At 41.7% G+C, this 26,178-nt stretch overlaps 4 protein-coding genes across 4 annotated transcripts; 1 reads left to right on the forward strand and 3 right to left on the reverse strand.

Moving 5' to 3' along the window:
* Positions 1-8,180: 8,180 nt before the first annotated feature.
* On the reverse strand, positions 8,181-8,905 carry MELLADRAFT_124380 (uncharacterized protein; the record flags this gene model as incomplete). The annotated part of the gene is made up of 4 exons (XM_007414310.1): positions 8,181-8,232; positions 8,305-8,425; positions 8,501-8,654; positions 8,714-8,905. 4 exons carry the CDS (start codon positions 8,903-8,905, stop codon positions 8,181-8,183), a joined length of 519 nt encoding a protein of 172 aa, XP_007414372.1.
* A 5,131-nt stretch (positions 8,906-14,036) lies between these two features.
* Positions 14,037-15,120, reverse strand: MELLADRAFT_91454 (uncharacterized protein; the record flags this gene model as incomplete). The annotated part of the gene is made up of 2 exons (XM_007414309.1): positions 14,037-14,046; positions 14,141-15,120. 2 exons carry the CDS (start codon positions 15,118-15,120, stop codon positions 14,037-14,039), a joined length of 990 nt encoding a protein of 329 aa, XP_007414371.1.
* A 682-nt stretch (positions 15,121-15,802) lies between these two features.
* MELLADRAFT_110234 (uncharacterized protein) lies at positions 15,803-16,529 on the reverse strand (the record flags this gene model as incomplete). The annotated part of the gene is made up of 2 exons (XM_007414308.1): positions 15,803-15,909; positions 16,133-16,529. 2 exons carry the CDS (start codon positions 16,527-16,529, stop codon positions 15,803-15,805), a joined length of 504 nt encoding a protein of 167 aa, XP_007414370.1.
* Positions 16,530-22,475: 5,946 nt separating this feature from the next.
* On the forward strand, positions 22,476-25,967 carry MELLADRAFT_124629 (multi-copper oxidase laccase-like protein; the record flags this gene model as incomplete). The annotated part of the gene is made up of 24 exons (XM_007414272.1): positions 22,476-22,483; positions 22,541-22,654; positions 22,731-22,763; positions 22,831-22,882; positions 22,983-22,987; positions 23,063-23,141; positions 23,194-23,311; positions 23,377-23,396; positions 23,460-23,480; positions 23,544-23,626; positions 23,702-23,716; positions 23,795-23,860; positions 23,936-23,942; positions 24,018-24,264; positions 24,335-24,427; positions 24,512-24,520; positions 24,598-24,803; positions 24,881-24,977; positions 25,063-25,218; positions 25,280-25,299; positions 25,364-25,453; positions 25,540-25,562; positions 25,658-25,677; positions 25,765-25,967. 24 exons carry the CDS (start codon positions 22,476-22,478, stop codon positions 25,965-25,967), a joined length of 1,785 nt encoding a protein of 594 aa, XP_007414334.1.
* Between the last annotated feature and the right edge of the window lie 211 nt (positions 25,968-26,178).

Below are 26,178 nucleotides of genomic sequence, written 5' to 3' on the forward strand. Positions count from 1 at the left end.
TTGGAGAAAGGGTACACATCTTCTCGAAAAGACACATCGTGGGTAATTTCAATCTTTGAATCATTTAACATGAAGACTCAATAGGTGCGATTGTGTTCGGTGTGACCAACTAAGACACCGTGCTCGGTTGTTGGACCGTACTTGGATTCCCGTTCAGGCTTCCCAATTAATACATAAGTTAGGCATCCAAATGCTTTGATGTGAGAAACGTCTGGTTGGCGACCATACCACATCTGAAACGGGGTCATGTTCTTGGGGAGAGTAGTAGTTATTGTTCGGTTGTTTAAGAAAACTGCATTTTTCACCGACTCCATCCAGAAGCGAATAGGTAAGTTAGCTTGGATCATCATAGCTCTTCCTTTCGAAACAATAGTTTTCATTGAGCGTTCTGCAACACCATTTTCTTCAGGAGTGTATGCTGCTGTCACTCGAAGATAAATGCCTTCACGTTGGCAGTATGGTAACAAAACGTCATTTAGGAATTCCCCACCACCGTCAAGCGTCAGACATTTTACTTTTCTGTCGCACTGTCGTTCAACAAGGCTAAGGTAGGTGTGGATGGCATTATGGACCTCTTCCTTCTCCTTGGACTTAAGACCCGTTATGTGTTGGTAAAGAGTATGAAATAGAGTGATCGACACAGTGATGGTGTCCTCATGATTCCACTTAAATCGACATGAATATTGTCTAATGGATGTAGGGATCTGGTGCGTGTATATGAATGGGGTTGGCGATGACCTTTAGATAAATCACATGAATTGCAAGGCAGTGAAAGAGGTAAAACAAGCTTTGACAGAGAAATTGGTAACCCCAAGACTACATCCCCCTTAATCATCTGCCTCAAATAAGCAAAATTTGGGTGGCCTAGTCGATGATGAAGGAGTTGTAGCGGTTCAGTGTTTGTTGTATCTATAGCTGAAGAGTTTGGCATGAGATCGGATGAGATGGTACGCACGGAATTGAGTTGAAGTAACATAGAAGTTGGGTGAATCTTTCCGGCTAGTGCCACAATTCCTTCTCGTTCAATGACAAAAGATCCATCATTACAACAGTTGGTAACCCATCCTTCATAGAACAGTCTTCCTCCAGCAATGAGATTTTGTTTAAGAGATGGAACGAATAAACAGTTGTTGAGAATTGTGATATCACCCATTGGTCCAAAGATCTTGACGCTTCCTCTTCCTTTAATTTTGAGAGTAGCAGGTCCACCAGCCAGTCCAACTTGTTCACTAGCGGATGATAAGTCAACAAAGTTGTCCTTTTCGAAGTACTTCATTGATTTGAACATGTGATGAGTAGTTCCACTATTGACGATACCAAAATGCTCGTTTTCAATTGTTGCTTTTGGATCCACTATGTAGACAGCGCTAGCGCTTGCTGAGAAATCAGATTGATCGAGCGCGGCTTGAAGTGATGATAGTGACGGTAGATCAGGGACTTGAGTAGCAAGAGAAGAAGATGCGGTAACAGAATTTGCAGAGTTTGATTGATTTGAAGGACGTGGTCTTTCCACCCATTCACCTTTTGCTTTCTTAGCTTCTACCCAAGCATTGTACTTATCAATGTTTTTAGGATTTCTGATGCAGTCAGCACGAGTGTGTGTTAATGAGACACATTCCTTAGGCAAACACCTAGTTTGAACGTAGTTTTGGCGTTTTCACATAGGACTAGCGGCACTTGATTGGACGGTCGGAAAAGAAGGCGTGGTTGGGTGTAGCATGGCCCGATTAGTTATACAAACCTTGAGAGCAGTGACAACGTTATCGTATTCGAAGATATTGCTGTCGGCAATGTCCTCAGCAACTTTCATCCAGTCAGAATTTAAAGACATCAATAATTGTTGACCTAATTCTATGCTTCCTATCTTTCCGCCTGAGCTAGTATGCACTGCCAGCATTAAAGAGGTTCCCAGATGGGAATATGGGTCCTAGTGATCACATTCCCATCCTGCTACTGTTACACAGCTCCATGAATATTTCCTGAGTAGCCATTGTGATATATGTAGTCAATATTTTGAGATGTGTGGCTCAATCTGAACAAACTTACAGCATGTATTACACATGAACTTCTTATCTAGATGAGCAGATAACTGAGCGGACCTGTATGTAGCTGATAGCTGAGCATTTACTCAGATGTTTGCACATATGTAGTGTATGCTTTATGGCTCAGATGTGCAGTGCAAGATGATTTGATGCACCATTCTTCTCTCAATGATATTCCCAGACTAGGTCATGTTCCGACCAGGGAACATATTTAATGCTGGCAGTGATGGGCGGTATAAAATTGGTTAAACTAATCCATATGAACGGGTAATAATGAATCACCTTGAGTGAGATTAAAAAGAAGTCTCCTTAAGAGCATTTGATGAGCTGATGTCCGAGGAGAGTGATGATCACGGATTTTTATCCACAATTTACTTGGAGCTGGTTCAATATCAGGACCAATAGCTGTTTCAATAGTTATCGAAGGTTCAAAACGATTTCTATTAGGTTGGTCTATTTTGGATATCATCCAAGTAGTGAGTGATTCTTTAACAACTTTGTTAAATAGTTGTAGATCGGAGTCGGATGTAGGTTCTTCTTTATCAGATAATAAGAAAGAAGTGAATGATAAGGATCTTATACCGGCCATAATTTCTGATGACCAGTTAGGATAATTTGTATTGTTTAACTTCTCAGTTATTGTGATCTTCGACAACGTATTGACCATAGATGAAGCAATTTGGAAACGTCGGCTGCCAAAAGCTAATGGACTAGTTGTTGTAACCACAGTTGTACCAGGTGGTGGTGCGGTTGGAGGGATTGATGTTGACATGGTTGGTAGAAGATTCTGTACAAAAGTCTGATCACTGATAGATTCAGGTTCTGATGAAGATAGAAAGTTTTCTTCTGAGTTAGAAGATATGGATGGTGTTGGTGAAGAGGTGTTCAATTCTTGTATAGGCACAGATACGGTTTCTTCATCATTCATCAATTGATTGAATGATTAGTCGGATCGATTTTTCTCTCTCGCTACCATGTAAATGGCTAAGAAGACCGTAAGACCTATAAATGTAGTGCAGCGTATTAGCACTCTTCTCCAACAAGCTCAGGTATGCAGACCTTTGCTAACCTAAAGGTTTGGGAGGTAAAGATAAAATGAGAAACAAATAAGTAAACTCGAGAGTTGATAAGAGTTGATCTAAAGGAAGTTTCTCTTTCCAACAGATATCATATTATTTATTACTAATCAACTAACCTATAAATGTAGTGCAGCGTATTAGCACTCTTCTCCAACAAGCTCAGGTATGCAGAACTTTGCTAACCTAGAATAGATAAAGATAGAGATAATGAAAAGAAAGACAAGTTAGACTAATGAAACGTAACAGAAAAACGAGATGAATTTATACCTAAAGGTTTGGGAGGTAAAGATAAAATGAGAAACAAATAAGTAAACTTGAGAGTTTATAAGAGTTGATCTAAAGGAAGTTCTACATCGAATGATGTCAGTATTATGATGAAATACAAAAATTCAAGTGAAAGACTTACTCTCTTTCCAACAGATAAGGAAAGAGAGACAAAGTCGAGAAACACAGTCAACTACATATAAGAGAGAATTATTGAGAAAACATATTGGGATTGATGTTCATCAAACTTGTTGAGAAATAAAAAAGTAATCTGAGAATGAAAAACATATCTAAAGCACTTTGCATCTAACCAAACTACATTTCGAAACTACAGTCTTGATTGTCTTTTAACAAAAGAAGTTACAGCATGTACTACATATGCATAACTTATCATGATGAGCAGATGAATGAGCAGAACTGTATGTACATCATGACCACCTATTCGCTGAGCCTGCTACACATATTTAGTGTGGGTGTTATGGCCCAGGTGTGGAGTGATAGATTATTTTATGAAAAATCATACTCCCAATCATTTTTTCCTGCCCACTTGGGGAAGTTGAATTGTAGTGGTGTACAAACCTACAACCCAACATGAAAACCCACAAAAAAACATGAAACCCCAATTTTTTTCATGGGTTTTTTTCATGGGTGTTTTCACATGGGTTTAAAATGTCTAGACCTCACCACCCGTTTGTTCAAAAAGATAGTTGTGTTGGTTATATGTAGACTCAACCAACCCCACCCCTTCCTTGCCAACACAACACACCCAAATAACCTAAATCCTTCCACAAAACAAATATATGCTGCTTGTCTACCTGATGAATGCTGATTTCAAAGTTTCTCTCTTTTTGGTTTGTTTTGACCTTTGCAATATGAAGAATTCAAAAGCAATTGTTTTATTTCAAACAATCACACAATTGATTGTTCTACTTCAAAGAAAAACTGAGCTGAGTTGCCTTTCAAAACTTTGACATGAGACTTTTGAAACTAAGACATTGTTTTCAATAAAAAAAAATCATTTCATTTCAAAAAGAAACTGTCTCAGTTGACTTCTAAGACTTTGAGATGATACTTCTAAAGCAAAGATATTGTTTTCAGTCAAATTCAAATGAGATTGTTTTATTTCAAAAAAGCACAAGATATTGTTTGATTTCAAACAGAAAGAGATGAGACTTTCAAAACTAAAATTCCCTTGAAGTAGTGTGAGATTCAAATCAAGAAAAACCATTATCAATACAAAAAGTGCAATGGTTGAGGTGGATGCAAAAAGAGAGTAAAGTTAAGGCCTCAAGTGATGACAAGAGCTGTGTGTTGCCTGTGACTCTAGACATGTTTTAGGAGTTGGGGTTTCCATACCTTTCCAGGGCAACTCATGAAAAAACCCCGTCAAACAAACCCATAAAGAGGTTGGGTTTTCATGGGTTTTTTTATGGGTTTTCATGTTGGGTTGTAGGTTTGTACACCACTAATGTTTGCAGTGATGATTGTGTCTGGTCTGTGTACAAAGGTTTGTGGAATAAGGTGCATTTTATCTTGTCTTATCAGTATGGGATCAGAACTTATCTTATCATTCTATAATTGCAGGATTATCATGTATCCAACCATTCCTGTCTTTTTGTCTGTTAAGTCTCAATTGCAACACATCAACAGATTTCCAGATAGAGGTACAGATATCTTGAGGTTTGATTGTTTATTTTGAAAATTTTGACTTCAAGATCTGAAAACAAGACTGGTCTGGTGATCTAAAGTTTAAAGGGAGTATCAAATTTGATTAGCATGGGACATTTACCGCAATGATTAAAACTTGAAGAAAGGTACACCAAGAAGCCAATCACTTAAAATCTTTATTGGTTGGTATTTTCCCAGTTATGCGTGGTATTATGTGTTGTTGGCCAGACAAGTGGGAAATTGGATGGTCCATGAAAGGAATAATGTGAGTTGTGTGTAGCTAAATAAAAATGTTGCTTGGTGCTCCCGGAGTATACTGACACATGAGGACAGCTGGTTGTGCTCATTTTTTGTAATTTTGGGTGAATCAGAGGCCAGCCAAAAAAGGTGATAAGCATCAGTTGCTCAATTAGGATAGTGCTAACTTGCAGAAATCATTAGTAGATGGAAAATGTATGAGTCATCCACACAAAGCAAGATACGGTGTAAGTTAGAGAATTGCTTAGTGTGATAAAAAGAGTTTGATAGATGAGGAAACAAACTCTTTAGACTCATAGGTAAATATTTATTGAAAAAAGGAAACAAATAATAGCTTGAGTTAAGAAAAAAATTGTGAGTTGTAGTGATGAGAGAAAACAGTATCCAAGCTACATATCAAATGATAAAAATGAAATGGCAATCTTTGAGATTTGCAGACACAACAAGAGTGCACTATGCAACACCAAAACAAGAATAACATAACACACTTGAGAGCATACACTAAACAACTGACAAAATGATTCTTACCTCCTCTCAATTAATGTTGAACACTAACACTGAAGCTTTTGATGAAGTTTGTCATTTTCTTTTCCAATATAGCTTGATTGATGTTTTCAAACAATCTTCAACAAACAGATATTCAAGAATGCAAGAGATACTATTTACTTACCTCAGTATCAGATGGTGGTGCTTTTTCTGAACAAGGATAGAATTCATCTGAAATCTGTAGCCACATCATATGTGCTGATGATCAACTATGATGAATTGCACTAGCAGTACTCAAAGTTGTGTATACTTTGCCATGTATAGTTTTTTTTTGTTTTTTTGAAGCTAGACACAACCCGGAAAAAGTATGTCTTTTGTTTGAAGCTCAAAAATATGTACTTCTGATCCAGAAACATAGTTTTTCCTGGTCATGTGTAGTCGTGAAAAAGAAAAAGAAACTACCTACAGCAAAGTATACACAACTTTGAGTACCGTAATTGTCCTATGATTTCCTGGAGAAATATTTATGAGATCAAAGTGCAAAGTAATGTTTTGCTGTAAAGATGAGTGTGATGTTAGTATCTGATCTATCTTCAGTATGTCAAGCATGTGGATTTCTGCAAGGCCGCCACAGATAAGGTGCCAGTACCGGTACTGAACCGTACTGTACCTCAATGGCTGAGTATTGTACTCAGGTTATTGTAACCGGCTAGAGGGGTACAGCACCATGGACCCCTGCAGAGGCCCAGGTGTGGTATTGTGTACCATAATTGCATCCTGGTACGTGACCAGATACCCAGGTTCTCCAGTACTGCAAAGCAGAAGTGGTAGCCCTCTGGCCCACGTCTTCAGATCTGGACAGACTTGTAATTCTGTCACCCAATGCATCATCTTTTTCTCCATTAGTTTTGATCTTGGCATAGAACTATAGCCATGGCAATCAAAACACATCAGTACAGTACCATATTGTTGATACGGTATAGTACCGTATCTTCTTGTGTGGGAAGATACAGCACCCCCTACAAGAAAATATAGTATGTATTGTGGGCTTTGGTACGGTTCTTGGTATTGTACCAGAGCCCAGGTACAATATCAGATACCCAGAATATAGGTATCTTGACCACGGATACGGTACTGGTACTGCCGGTACAATACCAGTATTGCATCTGTGGCAGCCTTGATTTCTGCTCATGTACAAAACTCAGGAAACCACACTAGTGGTGTATTTTTCAAGTTTTGTAAGCAAACCGTCTTTGCTGTTAAATGTTATAGTATTGAAGTTTGCATGAAGTCCTCTTGAATTCAGTGGTAGTCTACATCCTGTCAAAGCCTAGGAGATGGGGGCTGTGAAGAGAATTCAACCTGCTTCAACACACACCCTCATGGACCTTTGGAGTCAAGGTCAATCAGGTTTTTTTGAAAACATATCTCAAAATGTTGTTTGCATTGAAGACAACAACAAAACAGAGCATCAAGGAAGCAATGAAGCTAAGGTTGATAATGTGCCAGAGAGCTCAGCATGTGAAGCAATGGTTGTGGATTATCCAGAGCAACAATGGGCCAATGCAATGTGATGTGTGATTGCGCACATCACATTAGTTTTTTTGAGGTGCTCAGAGGCACATCTCATCGGCATCACAAAATCTTGATGTGATGTGCGTAAAGCATTGCAGGCTGAACTTGATTACAAGTCAAGAAGAAACACTTTAGATTTTTACACTCCAAGATTTACACTCCTTATTGGGTGTAAATGGAGTGTAAAATTTTATCTTGCATGGGGGTAAATATAATTTTACACTCTATCTTCTCAAAATCCTGAAGTTTAAAAAATGGTCTAGTTTAAAATTCAATCTGGACCATGGTCACATTCAATTTCACACTGGATATTTTCAATTCCATATTGAGTGTAAAAATCTTCAGGAGAAAAGCTTGTAGTGCGAGGACTTGTAAGTATTGAATCCTCTCAATTTTCACCTGAGGTTTCTCTTTCACTTTGAGTCTCATATCTTATGGTTTTTCTCAGTGAATCTCAGCTCTTAATTAGTTGTATGTCGCAGAAAACTCGATCTTTTGGTCAGATCAAAGAAGCCTTCAGGCTCTTTTACTAGATGATCAAACTTTAGTATAATGGTTCTTGCATGTAAATCAACAACACTTTGGGACTTTGTGTACCAGTTTGAAACTAAGACAAAAGATCAGAAGAAATCAAGATATGCATCATTGACAAGTGAGTTATTGTACTCGAGCTGTCCTTTTGATGTAAGATTCAGCAGACTGCAGTGGAGTAGGTTCGGGGGATACATGCTTCACAGGAAAGATGGAACATGAACATAAGGTATGGCTATCATGTATACAGGCTTTAGAACTCTTCTTTCAGACCACCTTATTGGTGGGTGCAGACGACATCCTTCATTGTCATTGCACAGAATGTGAACCTGTCATTGCGGTAAATGTCAGTGTAAATCTTCAGTGTAAGTAGATATGTCCTTAGGTGAATTGAGCTCAACATTGCGACATTGCAAGCTCTAGTCGATTGGGAGGTAGCAGCAGTACAATTGGGAAGTGCACGTTGTCCAGTCCCAGTACAGCCGCACGTGGCGACGATCGAGTAGTAAGCAGTCCAAACTCCTGTTTTTTGTCACAAGAAAAAAATCTCTTCAGCCCAAATTCAATCAAACTGAGACAGTGAATTTTTGTAATTACCATTGTGATATTGATATCGGTCGGTAGGTTTAGTATTTTTACACTCGGGCGTGACTGAAGACGGCCAGGAGCCACTTGAATTTACCATCGAGACTCCTTGCCCCAACATCATGTAAGGATAGGCAGAAGCAAAGGAGGTCGATGTGACAGTTTTCTAAATGTTAAGAAAAAGTTAACTAGATGTCTGACTAATAGATATAAACGATGACAAACATTTCCACAAGTGAATTTCTTTTTGGTCGGCCAGTTGGGATTGATGAGTGAACAAGCGATAGAGCCATTACAAACGTGAGAAATTCCATAGGGGCGAGAGTGTACAAAGTGAGTAGCAATGGCAGAATTGACTAGAAGGAGTGCAATGGCGCACACAAAGGTGAAGGTAGGTAAATGATTAATTGTGGGCATAGCTTTTTAAGTTCAAATTTCGAGTTGAGGGAAACACTTTCGCGTCCAATTTGGGCCTCTTTTTGTCTTCAGGGTGAGGGAATTTATGAGCCATTTTAGCGTCTCTGCGATCAGATATCGACTTGAAAGAAAACGAGATGACGGTCAGGATTACACGAGGAGAGATGAGGATCCCCAATCAAGGTCAACATGCAGTTTTAGAAGCTCCCATCATCCCCCAATCCGCTGACATTATTCTAGCCGCATGTTTTGAAACATCCCACGCCAATCTCGGTGTGGATGTGCCAGAGATTACAACCCACAACAGCGTTCCTCGCAGAACTGACTGTGTAATTGTTATTCGCACCGGAGCGCCGTGTAGGGGGACGAACGTCGTGCAGGACTTTTAGAACTCAGCAATCACTGCAGCTCAGGGTGGCCGTCTTCACATCGTTGTCCATGTAAAAATCCAAAACCCGAGGTGTGGTGCAGAGCGTAACCAGCCAAGTAGGGCACTTGACAAATATTACGATTTACTGTGTATAGCTGACACCGTTGGATCTGATCAACGCTCATTTGCAACAACCCGTCGCAAGCGTTCAAGTTTACAAATGAACGCTCGGTGAATATGAAGCGCTACTGACTAATCCTATGACAATGGGGTCAATTCCGCAAAGAGATTTACCTCATATTTGAATTGCAATGTGCCAACCGCTTATTCACGCAAATAACCTTTTGTTTACTGCTTGAGTTGACTCCTTCCCGTTATCAGTTTGTATCCAAAGGAACATTAAAGACGTCCATTGCGCCGTGGCCACACCAACGTGTTTGGTTTTTGCATATCCCGGAAGCATGAAATGTTTTTGTCACTTTACAACACGATGACACACAAATTGGAGCCTAACTCGTACTTTAGGTTTGTTTGTTGAGACTCAGATAAGCTGATAGGTCTACCAGTGGCAGAGTAGACCAACTCCTAAGCCTTTCCAACGTTGCGGCAAGCAGACTGATTGATGGCTACCCCAATTCCTGAATGCAAATCGATCTATTCATCGCTACATGTATGAAACATGCGGCTAGATGTCGGCATGGGCGTGCTCTTGTTTTTCAATCTTCATTCATATCCGAATCAAAACTGTCTCTAGAGTTAATTTCAGACGAGCTAAATCATCTGTCATCCGTTAATACGCAAATGTCAGGAAATCCATAGAAACTCTCTTCACGTGTGAGGTTTTTATTTTGATTTTTAACTATATTAATTTCATATTTTGTCTTTCACGTTTTCTCCAGTTTTCTTAATTTCATCTTAACAAATCACGCTAAGTGACTACTCTAGTCTTTCAACCTTTTACCACATAACCTAGTATCAGAAAATACTAAGCTACTAAGCTACATGGTGTGTTTGGGGGGGGCCGTTAGGCCGCAGGTCTCCAGACCGGGTAGGCTCTCTGCTACCTCTTCTTGGGACGTATTGTCCGGAGCCTGCGGAGAGCCTGCCTCGGTATGTCCCAAGTGCGTTTCTCCCCTTCTGTGTTACGACTTCTTCTCCCACGAACCTGTCTGACTATGTCGATCTTCCATTCAATTGGATAATATCCTTCTCACTTATCCTTCTCACTTATGTTTTACTTGTCTCCCAACCCGCATAGGTAAAGGTACGCTACTCACTGCATTATACATGTTCTATCTCTTTCCCCTTTGTTTCCTATCGCCAAAACTAACAAAAAAAGGTTTTTTTTTTTTTTTTTTTCCAATACTCATAATACAAAACGGTAAGCTTTTTAGTCTACTCGACATGATCTTTTTCTCTTTCACTCTTCTCTCCGTCTTGTCTTTTCAATTTCATCGCTTCCCAAACGATCTTTGCATCATCTATATCTTCTGTCGTGTATTTTCTTAGATAAAGTTGATAGGCTTTCGACTCCCACCTACCGACCTTTACGATCTCACCCAATGGTTGCTTGTCGTTCCATTGGAACGTAGCCCCTCCTATCCGGAAGGAATGACCCGACAGGTTTGAATCTTGGTCATACTTCTTCCACACCTTCCTGTATATGTTCATTGCTGATGATTTCGATAGTGTGTTCAATCTCCCTTTTTCATAGTAAGAGAACAACGGTAGGTGTATCAAAGGTACGGTGTATTCATCTATTAGTCGTATCATCGCCTTACAAGGACATAGTAATGAAGGAATCTGGTCGATCTTCAACCACTGTATCTCCCCGGGTTTGGCGGTTTTTGCGTTGTATAAGGCTATCTTCATGTAAGTTCTTCCGCTATTAAAAAGCACATCTTTGTACAAAACTAATCTTTTCCCTTTAGTGTCTGAAACTAATTCTCCCAACCTCGCCATCCCCCAGAAAGCGATTAATGCCACCGTTAGTGCTATCCTTTCTTTCTGATCACCGCTCGATAAGTCTTTTGCCAATTCAGCTAAGTGCCTTAAAGTTACCGGTGACTTCAGGGCTGACGTTGATTTCTCTTTCTCTTTTGCATCTGCATGGCTTGAAGCTTTCAGTAAGAGTTTAACAATTTTGTCGTTTTCATTTGGGAAGGGTAGATTATGAAAGAGGTTCCAAGATTGGATGCCTGTGATGTACTTGGTAAGAGTTTTCGCTGTTATCTTGTGACTGGTATTCATGTTCTCTAAAACATTCTTGTCTTCTAAATTTAGATCGCATTGTCTACCTGCCCAAACTACGAATTCCCACAGCCTCTCCTGGCTCAACAGTAAAAGGTCTCCTCGCTTCATCCCTTGAACCTCACCGAACTTCTCTAATTTCCTCATCGCCGTGCTATATTTTCCTAGCGTGGCTTGCGACCAACTTCCGCTCAACAGGTGTACTTTCACCGGGTTAATCTTCCATTCGAACTCCCTAGTTTGCGTAAACCAGAGAAGCAATTATTGTCAGTAAGTCAGAACCTTATTCCTAACCTCCAACCCCTCTAGGTATTTGTTCTGTTATATTTCACTTTTTTTTTTTTTTTGCTTACCCTTTCACATCTTTCAAGAAATATTGGATCTTTTTCTGATCTATCACCATCTCTCTACCTCAGTTTCTTTCTAGCAGCAGTGTCAGATCAACCGGGATTTCTATCTTGACTTCCAACGCCTCTTCTCCTACTTTCTTCACACCTCTCGACAAACTATCGGCCTCGTTTTCACCTGAAGATACCCTTCGCGCGGTGATCGAACACTTCAGTCGAGTAAGTTCTTTCTGAATTCTCTTCCACTTGTTGTTTACTAGCTGATTCTTTGACTTATGATTCTTTATTACTGCTTGTGTAGTGGTGTTATCCGTATAGACAATGAAATTTTGGTTCGAAGTTGGTTTTAATTGTTCTAGCATTAATAGGCCGAGTCGAACAGCGACGGTTTCGATCCACGCTATGTCACGTGTTTGATTCCCTTGTGATATCTCCCTGGACTTCCAACCTTCTTTTAACTTCATCCTGGACCACCTATCGCCTATCAGTATACCGACGCCGAACCCTGTACTCGCGTCTCCCACCCATCCGATTTCAGTGGGTTCTATATCTGGTTTCAACTGTAGTCTATCGAATTTCAAAAGTTCAGATTGCCATTCCTTTAATTCTTCTGTGGCACCATGGGTTAATTGCCTCATTGCTCTTGGATTAAACCATGATTTCTCAAAGTAATATAAATCCCAAAGGTAACATTTCATGAATGGTAAGATGTATGTCATGTGACTCAGCTGTCCTACGATTTTTTCAATGTCTTTCTTACTAAACTTCTTTTCTGGTGTGAGTAGTTCCTCTAATTTTTCTAATCTTTCAATCTTCTTTTCTTCTGGTAACCGTACTGACTTATCTATTCCATTCCAAACGAATCCAAGGTACTTTTGTTCTATTGCCCAGTCAACAAACTTCTCCGCATTCGACTGAACTCCCATTCGTACGCTAATTTGGACTACATCTTCCATATTCAACACATCACCCTCTTTCTTGATGAACATATTATCATCTACCCACCAAAAAACTTGTTCTATTTTTAACAATTTCATGATTATATCTTTCCACGCGTCAGCTAACCATCCGAAAGTACCACAACCCGCTACTCCTCCAAATGGTATCCTAGTGTCAATCCATATGTTTCCTTGGAAATCTTTTATGGTGAGAAATTTCCATTGCGATGGGTGAGTCGGACCCTGTCTGTAAGCCTTTTGCCAATCGAAGATTGCTAACAATAACCTAATACTCATATTCCTTTTGAAATAGCCTGCGACTACGTTAAAGTCATCCCAGGTCGTCGTAAAGTCATCTTTATCTACGAATGAATTTACCGATGGGAGTTCCTCACCTTCTTTGTTGTACAGTAAGTTTTCTATAATTTCTTTTGCCCCATCTGATCGCCATATCTCCTCTTCTTCATTCTCATTTTCTTCACCTTCCATGACTATCTTTCCTATTTCCTGTTTCTGTTTATGCTGATGTCTATGTCTCTTATGGTTACTATTAGGGTAAGATAAGTCATTTATCATTCTTAAAGATCCATCGTTATTTGTCACACTCCCCATGGGGTTTGACCGGAAGAATCCCCATTGTTGGTATACAAAGTCGTGGGTAAATGGTCCGAAAATCCGTCCAAGTTTCCTTTCTTTCATCAGATTATTCATAATTTTATCTTGGACTAAGAGTGCAGACTTGTGATTATCGGGGGTATACCATTTAAGGTCTCCTAGAAGGTGTTGTGGGATTCCTTGATGAAAACCTTCTGTAAGTCCTATCCATGCTTTTCCCCATTTCTCCGACAATCCGCAACCATCTAACAGATTCTTCCATTCTTTTAGGTTCATCTCGCTCTTTACTTTGGTCGGCCAGTCTCGTATGTTTTGTGGGTCATTCAGATGATAATCAATATGATTCTTTTGATGACATTCTTTCTGATGTTCTTTAGTTATCAGGTCGTCAGGGTTGTTGGTAACTGTCACGTTTCTAGTTTGATCTCGTGGTCTCATGTCAATTGACACACTACGTGTCTCTTCCTCACAGGCAAAGTTTCTAAATCAAACCAAGTAGATTTCATAGCAAAACAGTAGAACAGAAATTCGCAACACCAGAACAACAGCACCTTACATCAGTTTATATTCTTTCACAATTCCTGCAACCCATAATTGAAAAAGAAACAAAATTACGACGCGCTCAAAGTGAAACACAAATTCTTAGATATGAAAGCAACAATTACAACAATGTGTGTATACTAGTCTCTCAAGATTTTTTTTTTTTTTTACTCACTTTGAACTAGAAGCTGTCGGTACGTTTCCATTCTCAGCACCTTTAGTCACGTTGTTTTCACTCATTAATCTATTGAAACTTCCGGGACCGATGGATGGTCGTTCCCCACTTTGATGGTACTGGTTTCCACGACCAGTTGAGTTTTGATGATTTCCTCCTCTCCCATTTCCTCGGTTGGATGTGTAAGTTCCATGATTTTGGAAGAAATTACTATGATTTTGATTCGGTGCGTTGTTTCTATTATTATACCCATAGGGTTGATTGTTGTTCTGATAATAATTTTGACTAGTATGATAGTTTTGATGTTGTTTTTGTTGTTTCTTGTGATAATCTGGATCAAACTTGTTTCCTTTATAACCTCTTTCTGATCTTATAACTCCAGTGCTTCCTCTTTCTAAGGACGATGTACTCGGATTTGCTGGTTGGTTAGTATTCCAGACTTTCAAATTCCTTCCTGTCAGCATCTCGACTTGCATATCGGCTAATGCTCCAACCGTATCCCAGGAACTATGTGCTGGGTAGACTTTCCCGTCCATTGGATTCACATGTTGCATTGGTCCTCCAAAAACAAAAGGGTTGTCGTCGTAAGCGAAATCATTAAACTGTTTTGAGTCTTTCTCAGCTTGATCTGCTAATCTCTTATCCAACGTTCCGACATCTGCCATCAAACCATTTTCTAAACGGTTCTCCCAGACATTCCTCCTATGTGCAATATCGTATCTCATCGCCGGTGGCCATTTTCCATAACAGTCTATTTGAATTTGTAATACGTTTTCCCGATGGGCTCGTAACCGAGGAGCAATTGGTGAGTCTTTTTGACTATCTAGTTTGTCGAACTTTTCTTCTTGGTATTTCACCATGAGGTTATATCGAATTGACCATTCAGCAAAACTTAGTCTGAATTCATTTAGGTACGGTGAGCCGACATATGGAATCACATTGGATGTACAACTTGCGACTTTTGCTTTTCTAGTCCTCATAAAGTTGGCGTCTTGTAGGATCCATTTTGGGCAGAAGATGGAAACTGGTACATGTGCTGTCTTATTAATCATTAAATCTTGCCAGTATTTTGATAGATTCGTTAAAAGGTGAGTGACTTGGTCGCCTATCTTCATCTTTGTATTAGAATCATTTTTTGTTTTAGTAACGTCTTTTGATGATGCTGATACTTCATTCTTCTCATTATTTATCACTATGTCGAGATCAAGATCTTGTAAGTCAACACTTTTCTGTCTAGTTTGGTTCTTGTCACACCATTTCTCATAACCTTTGCACAGGATTTCATATTGAGCTAAGTTGCTGTTCGTAACTGATGTTTGTATGTTGTGAATCCATTTCTTATGATTGATTTCAATATAGGCTGATTCTTCCATATCCTCATTCACTCTTCCTAATCACAGAAAATAGAACACATTTTTTTTTTTTTTTTTTTGTATTAGTATCACGTTTCACTTCACGGTCTATTTGTTCTTCAGGTTAATCTGTAAGATTTCCTTCTTGGTACAGGTTAATCATAATGATTTCCTTCGTTCATATTTTAGGTTAATCTTTTCGATTTCCTTCTTTTACATCATACAGGTTAATCATTTCGATTTCCTTCTTTTTCAAATATAGGTCAACCATCTCTTCAATTGATTGAAGAATTTATTGGTTTCCTGCGTTTTATCTTTTCAGGTCAACCTCTGTTAGGTTTCCTTTATCACGTCTTAAACTACTTCTAGGTATGATCAGTCTTTCTGCTTTATAACTAAGACTCATGACCTCGATCACTTTTTTTTTTTTTTTTTTTTGGATATGTTGGATTATTTCAGAAAAGACTGTGATCACCGAAACGAGGAGGGGGAAAAGGAAAACTGGAACTGGGGGGGGAAAAGGAAAACTGGGATAACAGAAATAGGAAGAATGACATAATAGAAAGAATGGAATAATAGAGAGAGAAAGAAGGGGATAACAAAAAGAAAGGTATGTTCAAACATTGTCATCAGTACTAACCTAAACCTGTTACTAATCCTCGTTGATTATCATTTATCAAATGTTCGAATTGACCAAGACCTTGTCTATCTTCTCGTAAATTTCCATCTCTAAGTCTGTCATCTTCCATTTCTACTCCTTCCATTCTATTTCCGCCATCTTCTTTCTCTTCTAATTCGTTTGTTTCTTCTCCTCCTTCATCATTTCTTCTATCTCCATCTTCTTTCCTACCTCCACTATCTTCTTGTCTAACTTCTATATTAATTTCCGTTTTCTTTCCTTTTGCTTTTCTTCCTCCACGTGTTTTACTCAAAGATTGTTCCTTTTCATTTTGTTCTGACATGACGGTAGTCGGTGCTGTCCCTTTTGGTGGTAGGTCTGTGTCGTTACAGTTGTTTGCAAATTCTTGAGCTGACATGTTTGTGGATCTAAGATTTTATGTAATATAATCTAAAAGAAAAATTGACTAATTGAAATAATGAGATTGTGTTTGTTACCTGTTGTTTTATTCTAGAAGATAGTGAAGATGACACGCAGATATTCTGCCCGCATGTTTCGTATTTGATAGACGGATACACCGATTTGCAAATGCATTTGCAAATGCATTTGCATTTACAAATTGGTGTATCCGTCTATCAAAATGTGCTCACATACAGACCCGACTCCCGAGCTCGGGTATATACCCGAGCCGAGGAGGCGACTTCCCGAACATCCGTGTATTAACGGATGTCGGAAAGTATCGCTCGCCTGAAAAGGGGAATTAGCATGTCTTATTCATTTACACAGTGACATGTCGGGGAGTAACGGACTGATACATCAATGTGAAAGAGATATACAAACTTATCACGTCGCAGGAACAGAGAAAAGAGGGAGGATGAAAAAAACTTTGCTTGTTGATGTAATATGAAGACTTAGGTGGTGTCGGTTGTCTACAGAATAACGGCGCTCAGCATGCGAAAACGTGCGTTAGTTGGCTTGGTGTGGATGTGTAAATGGAGTTTCATGGACCTTACAAATGTTGAGCATGCGGTAGTTAAGAAATGAGTCAAGATAATAGAGAGTTACATTTTAGGTTAGAATCGGTTCTGCTTCTTCTGTTTGCCCTTGTTAAATAGATCACGTAGCATGCGGTAAGAGGCAGTGATGCTCTGTTCAACGGCGTGTAACTCAACGGCGGTGTGCAGGCCGCGCAACCGGGCCTTCTTTTCGGGCGTGTCAAAGGACACTATTCCATGAGCGGAGCGAAACAGACTTCGTAAAGACAAGTCTTTGTCGAAGTTCGCCAATTCAGGATAGCGTTCGTCATGCAAAGGTAATGCTACGGTAGACGGCCCAGAGGATGGTCCCGATTGTGGCCGTTCGGGAGCGTTGTCCGTATCGAAGGCAGAGTGTGAACTGCTTGGTATCCCGTGCCAGGAAGGATACGGAGACATTGCGACTTCGGCGTTGAATGGCCTATCAACGGCACAGTGGTAGAGTTTGGGTTAGTTTCGTGTAGGTCTACATATACGGCCTTGGAGACTCACGTGGGTGCTTCGAGTGGGACGTCGCCGTTCACAAAGTTCGTGGAGGTCCGTTGAAACTGCGACGCATGAGCTTCCGTTGAGTTATACATTTGGGGCGACTTGTGAGGTTGAACGATACCGGAAATGTGCGTAGAAGTTTGATAGTTGCCGTACCCGATATGTATGCCGTTGGCGTTGTGATTTGTAGCTGAAGGTGGGGCGGGTGTGGCGTATGGATTCGATGTAGCACGGTTAGACTCATTGACATTGTTGTGTGCGTGATCACGCAGTAGGTTGGAGAGTTGCGAAAGGGTGCAAAAATCGGGTGATGGGGCGAGAGGTAGTGCTCGCGGGTGGGCCGGTGTCGCGCGTTCTGAACGAGGTGGTGATTGCATAATGACATCTCTATGTTCAATGTCTTTTGAGTGCGGATTTTGATCATGATGAATGTTTGGGCTTAGATGCGTTGTCGGATTAAGCAGTTGTGTGGTGGGAGCGATGGCCTGCGGCGGTGAGATCGCGAGAGGGTTTGAGTTGGGGTGTTGATGGAGTCCAGAAGCTACAGGGTTGTGAACATCGTTGATGGGACGACTTGTGTTATGTGGCGGACCTTTGGACAGGTAGTAATTGTAACTATACGATGGCGATTGCGGCGGAGGTTGTTGGAGCGGTGGCCATGTACGTGGCTAGAAATTGAAGAGAAATTAGCCGGGGGGACTTGAGAGTGTTGCGAAAGCGAAGGAGGAGAAGAGTAAAAATCGTAATATGGAGTAGATTGCAAGCGAGGGCCAAGATTTGTAATTGGTAAGACGTCTGGGAATGGGGCGGCACAGGTAGTATGAACGTAGGGGTTGGGAGGCGTAGAGTGAACATAGTAGGGATCGTATGTAAGTTGACGGGGATCACGGAAGTTGGGTAACTGTAGTCTTATCTGAGGAGGGCTGGGGACGTGAGATGGACCCGGGGTTGGTTGGCGAAATTGTTGTAGTGGTGGTGGCCCAACAGGCAGTCGGTTAGAAGGTAATCGTGATGATTCATTTTGCGCGAATTGTGGAAGCTGGCGAGATGGGTCGTGGGGACTGGGACTTGGTTGAGAATCAGAAACGTGGGTGACTGAAAGAGAGCCGGTTGAGGTTGACGAAGTGGAGAATGTGAGACGAGGTGAGACGGGAGGTGCGAGCTCTTCGTCGGCCGGCTCTAGTGCTCTTTCCGGTGGCATTGGGGAGACGCCGTCGTCGACGGTGGCTATCGCTTCCTCCCTGATACTGAGACCTTCTTGTTGTGCAAGGACGTACATGTGCTTGCACGCAGAATTAGTCCCAACGAAATGAGGACACGTGCAATTGTTGACAGACCCAACGCGGCCGTCGCAGCGCGGGGTAATGTTGATCAAATAGCGGATGCGAGGGCGGGTGAAAGAACCAATGGAGTACTATCAGGAAACGAGAGTCAGCGTGGGTTAAGAGTTAGTTGAGAAACGGTATTCACTTGGTTTTTAGCCTCGGGTGATATCATGCAGAGCAAATTGTCTAGATCTTCGTCCGTGTAGGAGTCGGCGAGACCCTTGGCGATGTTCTGAAATTTATTGCACCTTTGTGCGCGGAAGCCTAACGTCGTAGTGAGTAGAATTTGGCGGTAATCTGGCTCTACGTCCTCTGTGAGGATGTGTAGCAGCTCGTCTGGTCGGCAGAGTTTGAGGCGGTCTAAGAAGTTGTGCTTGAGGATGCGGTGATATGATTCGTTGTAATTATTGGTATGGATGCCTTGTATAGGGACATCACGTTCAGATAGCATGCAATATGCGGCGTTACGGACCCATTGTGTTTCAAAATACTGAACAAAAGCAGGGTATTGGCGTTGATTGCGACGCTTAAAATCTTGCCACGCATCCTTCCAGTATTCGGCGTAGATGACGGACATCGCTTCCTGATGAAGCTGAACAGCAGTCTGCTCCGGGGCCTGTGGTTTGAGTGTTAGCAGTGGTAAAACAATTGGAGTTACGCTGACTTACGCTAAGACGGGCTCGTGCCCGGATGGCACGGGAGACGTGGTATGTGCACCAGTAGTGTTTGGGTGGTTTACGAGTGTCAGCGTAGGTGGTTTTGACTGCGCTCTGGAATCAAACAGCACAGTCCGTCATAAAGGCCGTGGGTAATACGCCGAGATCGGTCTTCAACCAGGTGAGGAATCGAGTAATACTTTCTCTGTGGAATGATATGTTAGTGGTTAGTGAATTACGAGTGATGGAAAAGGGACTTACGATCGTTCGTCCGAGGTCAGGAACCAAGCGACGGGGACACCGCTGCCGGTAACAGGATTGCGAATGATGGCGGTGAGTAAAGTAAGTTTGACGGTTGGCCACTCAGGGATGTTGTTGCAGACGTTGTGTGTCGTATCAAAACATATGACGCCTTTGCCATGAAGCAGTAGCTGTTGTCTTTGCCATGGGGAGACTAGACCTATCTGGATGCGTTTGTGAGTTGGCCAAATTTTGTTTAGTACGGAATAACCACGTTCGGTAAGTCTCTGAGTCCACTTCAAAAGTGATGGGATGATACTTGGATCCAGACGTTGAATTGCTTTTGCGGCGTTGCGGACCACGTTGCGAAAGTCAGAGTAGGTGACACGGAAGGCCTCAGGTATAGCAGACAGATTGTTAAACTCGTCCTAGTAGACAGTGTTGGTCAATTTGACCAATCTAAGGGAGATTCGAATTAATGTGAACTCACGGGGAACAAGTCGGGACAGCGTAGAAGACGTTGTATGGTACGCCACGTGAGACCTTCAAGAATACGGGCATTAAGCCAAGTTTTGACGACGTTGGGCATCCGTGTGTTGCGCATATCCTCGACGGAGAATGGGTTGTGGTTCTCGTGAACCCAGAACCATTTGAATTCGATCTCGCCAGTAAAAGTTTTCTTGATGAGGAAACGTGCAGGGCATTGCATTTTGATTGAACCTGACGATTGTCGAGTGAGTTCGGTGAGGGTGGTTTTGGTTTGCGTGCAAGGGTTTCCGGAATGATTGCAGTAATAAATCTCTGTCCAATGGTGCTTGCGTTTGGGGCCTCGCTTGTTGGAAGCAGGCGGTTCTGGGGCTTCGACTTCGCCGGAAGGTAAATGCATGGTACCATTAAATCGGCGTCCCTTCGTGACCCAACAGGATGAAGTGCACATGGCGAAAATCAGGTCATTTTTGATTCCAGCCGTCTTAGGAAGAGTAAGGTGTAAAGGATGTCGGTTGCCGAAGTCTGGTGGTGTACGTGACACATCACAAACATAACGAAGGGAGGAAGGATTAAAATCGAAGCCCGGTGTTGGTGGTGCCAAATACGCCAAAGGCAATGGCACGAAATCATAAATATCAGTACAACGTGGGTACCATTCTAAACCGCTGCGTATAGTATGGTTGTGGCGAATGCGTGTTTGGGGTTTCAGTTTGAGATAATCTCCAGCTGGCTTGGAGCGGCTCGTAGCACGCGGCTTGTGAGGTTGCATCGTGTTCTGGCTATTAACGTTCTAGTACAACTTGTTGCAGATTAGCAGGAAAAGTTGATGCGGTTGGGCGGAGAAGTCACTTTGCAGAGGAAGGATCCCTAACTTGCGCGCCTTGACGCAACCAACTTCCCCCGTTTTGCTACGAAATCTGCCTTTGCGTATCCCAGCTTTTTCATCCTCGGTGCGAAGATGGCTTTAATTGCCGCTCCCGCGGTTCCCGTCAAATCACTTCAGCAGAGCGATAACCGCGTGTCGTCTATGCGAGGCCGCAACGACACAGGTTTTCAGCGCAGATCATTTGCGGTGATTCCCTGTCGATGTACCCTTTGATGGCACTGATGGATCCCCCTCATCAAGGTTCCATCCGCGACGTTGCGTCTGAAATGGGGCCTCTGAATCTGCAGCTCGCCTTGGAGATTTGACCAATTGGCCCTTGAGGCCGGAATGCCGCGGTGCGGCCTCCGCGCTGAGCATTAACATACCATGATCAAGTAGTATCAATGTCATAGAACGGTTCCGGTGGGACTGGAGATGGGCTAAACAGCGTTCATGTCGTGTCTGCACTTTGGCGTACACGCCGGTGTTTGCTTCGGCATTGAGTTCGCCCTCACGGCGGCCAGCTCAGCGAATAAGCAGTGTTGACCATTTTCAGCCGGTATGTGCCAGCGCGGGATGTCACTTTGGGACCGCTTCGCGGTCCTCGGGTAGGTAGCAGACCGTTGTCACATAGCGTCAATCCAAGAACAGTGTGATGTCACAATTTTCTGAAATCTCGCGGTCATCGTCATATTGACATTACATTTCACATCATCCGAATCCGTTCTGCCCAGAAACGGATTTTCCAATTTTCATCTCTGGCGTTTCCATACAGAGATTTGCGTTAGTTCTTTTGAAACATGCGGGTAGAATAGTTTCAGGGGTGAAGATGGGATGAAGGAAAGTTTTCTCTAAGGTAGAATTTCAAATTTGAAATTCCACCTTTTCGAAGTCTCCACAAGACTGTATGTCTTTTGGTCCGGTACCTCTATTCCGGTACCGGGTTGTGCCTCTTTCCGTTCATCCCTGAGTTTCTATGGAACTACACAGGTGCCGTCGTTCCTTTGGGCACCTGTTGCATGGATCTTCTCGGCGAATATCGTCGGCGTGCAGCGACGCGTGTTTGCACTGAGGGGATTTTGCCAACGAAATCGTTTCCAAGCCGTGCAGTGAGTTACCGGCCTGAGCTGTTCCCAAAGCTATATATGGCACCATTACCTTGAACTAGCCTTCTTCCAAAATACCATATATCCTAGATTTACTGTGTGATAAGTGGTAAAAGGCCATATAAAGCCTTTGATAGTTTCTATTTGTGATACCTAAAAAATGACGATGTCAGCCAATAGTTGAACATACCAGAGAATTATTTTAGTTTCTTCATTACTCTTCAGTCTCTTCTCATCTTGCTATGCTGCTGTGAAGGTCAACTCTTCAGAGCTTTATCTCTCCGCAGACTTCGACATTACCTCGAAGGCTCAAACCAGGAACTACAGGTGGACTCTGAGGTAAGTCCAGTACAAGAATATATAATTCATTGATACCATATTGTAGTGAGTGTCTTACTAAGACTGCGATTTGAAGTAATCAAACGGCTGCTCCAGATGGTTATACCAGGTGAGGTTCATTTGAATAGTATAGTTATGCGTGCAAAGGAACTGAAAGATCTAATGATATCATTTAGAAATATGCTTGTAATAAATTCTCAGTTTCCTGGGCCTTTGATAGAAGCCAATGTGAGTGTTTCAACTTACGCTGTCTTCCTCATCAGGTTGCGATGTTTTTGAGCTCAGAGCTGACAGAATATGCAAAACTGTCTCCCTCTTGGCTTTGCAGGAAGGGTGAGTAGCTATCTATTGTTTGTCCGTTCGAATTGTCTGGAAGCTCCTAACGTGCTGTTTTGTCTTCCATCAAAGGGATACAATCAATATTGTAGTTACCAATACCTTGAAAGGCTCTGTTTCTATTCATTGGCACGGCATAAGGGAATTTCCTGTTTACATCGATATGACTGTGAAATCTTGCTGACAACACGGTTCAATCTTAGCTCCACCAAAACGGCACGGGGTGGATGGATGGTGTTACTGGTGTGACCCAGTGCCCGATTCCAGCTGGTAGCACTTTTACCTATACTTTCACCGTCAGCGGACAATATGGCACATTCTGTGAGTGGAAATCATTGATTTGTTCGCAGCCTAGATTAACATTGACTTTCCGGCATCTTTGAAAGGGTATCATGCGCACTCTCAGGTATGAGATCAATGTTTTCATCTTATATTACATTGTGTCCTAATATGGTGTTTTTCCTTGTAGAACTACGCCGCGGATGGTGTGGTAAGGATAGATTGTGCTGAATCGGATGCGTGTAGTCTAGCTCATCATTCTTGAACTCCGTAGGCCGGGCCACTCATTATTCATAGCGTGAATGATCCGTTAGTAAGAGGAGTTGACTATGATCAAGATGTGGTACTGTTCATCAAGTAAGCTCTTACAATTCGACGAAATTGCATGATCTTCTTGATAACTGATAATAATTACATTCCTTCCTTCCACAGCGATTGGTATCATAAGTAGGATTCTCAGATCTCATCTTCACGCGAAATATCTTGATCGATAGTATTTTCCTCTGGGATTGTTTTTCCAAATAGCTTGAGCGCCCTAATTTTGGATGGGCAACTTTCACCCGAAGGTTACCTGGGTTCAGTTGCAGCACCGTAAGCATCAGAATTCCCGGTTGAGGTTTACAAAAATGAAGCTTACAATTTTTTTCTGATCTTAACCGCTTCAAGATCTCCTGTAAGCCATATGCAGCTCTCTATCCCTGTTTTTTCAAAGTACGGAGACCTGATTGTGATCTACTTGAGCGAATAGAATTCGGCTTTGATCAATGGTATCGGATATTTTGATTGCACGAATGCCGATCCTGGGTCAACTTGTACAACCCCAACAAAGTATTTGACATTTGATCTTCATGCTGGTCGGAAAACTAGACTTCGCCTCATAGAAGGTGGAAGTCATGCTCTTTTTCGAGTATCTGTTGATCAGCATACACTCAATGTGACAGAGGCAGATGCAACTGGAGTGGCCGGACCAACGGCGGTTCATCGAGTTCCTTTTCGTAAGTTACATGATTTGATTCTCAGCATTACTCTGAAGTTTGACCTTTGAGGTTTCTACGACGTGTTTAGATAATGGAGAGAGGTACAGTGCAATTCTTGATTTAAGTAATGATACCGTTGGAAGTACTTTCTATCTTAGAGCAGCCATGGACACCGATTGCTGTAAGATTTCTCATTATCCTGATAAACTCTTTATGGGAACCTTCTGAAGATTGTGTTTTGAATTTGATTTTTCTAAAATCTCAGTCGCTTGGCGTAAGTACAATCCCTTTCTTCAAAAAGAGCTTTCTGTTTCTTAACTGCCTGTGATTTATTTTCCCTGTGTTTTCAAGTTGCACCTGGAATGGATGGACAGGCAGCAACCGCTCGAGCGATAATCAGAGTAGTGAACGCTACAGCCACTACTTACAATACGACAGTGACCACTCCAACTTCCACTGATTGGTCTGATAGTGTTTCTGGAGATTGTCTTGACCTAGATCCTAACACTTTAGTACCATTAGTCCCAGAAAACGCATGCACAAATGTTTTGGGACGCGTAAGTTACGTTTCTCAGTATGATATACAAGTTCAGCTTGTCCACGCAAAGTTAATCAATTGGATTGGTTTTTTCAGCTATTCTATGAGTCAAGTTTTGGATTTTCAACCACGACTGAAAACTCAACTACTGTCAGTAAAGGTCGATTTTTCGTCAATGATACAACCTGGTTAAGTGAGCATTTGAAACCCCATTTCCACTTTCTTACTATTTTTCTTTGAGTACTAATCTGTGTTGATCGGATTTTATCTTTTTCAAGCTTATGTTTATCAACCTTTGTTAAGTGAAATGACTTCAGGAGGAAGAGGATTCCTTAATACCTCAGAAGTAGCTGCATTCACAATGGAAACCAATGGTTGTTATGATATTGTTATCAACAATCTCGATGCTGCAATTAACCATCCATACCATCTTCGTGAGTCTCGATCATCTTACAATGTGATTTAGGTTTTGTATATGCTAACGTGTTTTTTGAGGGTTTGTAGATGGAGTTGATGTACGTGCATACTTCAACCTTTGTGCTGTAGTCTTCCCTCGTTGAATCAATACACTTCACGTAGGCCAAAACCGTAGCCACCGGAACTGGTGCACTCAATGACACAGCCGCTGCTACCTTGACCTATAATACCACCAATCCATTGAGAAGAGACGTGAGTTTTGAAGAGTCTGAGCATAGAAACCCGTTAGGTCGCTTATAAATGACATCTTTTGATTCCCTCCTCATGATAGACTCAAGTCGTCCCAGGTGGAACGTACAGAGTTTGTGAGTGGTTGTCTGGTTGATATACGTACCTGATAAGTCTCTAACAGAATGTATGTTTGAACTACTTCACCATACGCCTGATTGTAGTAAGGATAGTTGCCGACAATCCAGGTATGTGGTACCTCGTTGTATGCGTTGGTGACCGTCCTACTCAAAAACGATTGGCCTATCTGATAATCTGACCGAATCCTTTGACAGGTGTTTGGATCTTACATTGTCATATTGGATGGCATTTAGGTGCAGGATTTGCAGGGGTGTTCGTCATGAATCCCGCTGCCGTGAGTAAATTCAAAATACCAGCTGCAAATCAAGCTCTATGTGATGGAGCAACTGCTGCAACTATCGACGAGATTGAGCCTGGGAGGAGAAAACGAAGTTTACAATCAACCTACCAATTTTAGTCTTGATTCATAGAGTAAGTGGTTGAGATCGATCGCATTGGTTGTCTCCATGATCGTGGTAAACTACAATATCTACCACTGAAAACTTTTGAAGCATATGACAAAGAAAAGCACTGTGAAAAGAATTAGACATCATTTTTCTTGACCATCCAGTGACACACATGCAGTTGGTCAATTAGTAGCACAAAAGGACATTTTTTGTATTATATAT

The sequence above is a fragment of the Melampsora larici-populina genome (genome assembly GCF_000204055.1).
Source record: "Melampsora larici-populina 98AG31 unplaced genomic scaffold MELLAscaffold_42, whole genome shotgun sequence".
NCBI classification, from domain to species: Eukaryota; Fungi; Basidiomycota; class Pucciniomycetes; order Pucciniales; family Melampsoraceae; genus Melampsora; species Melampsora laricis-populina.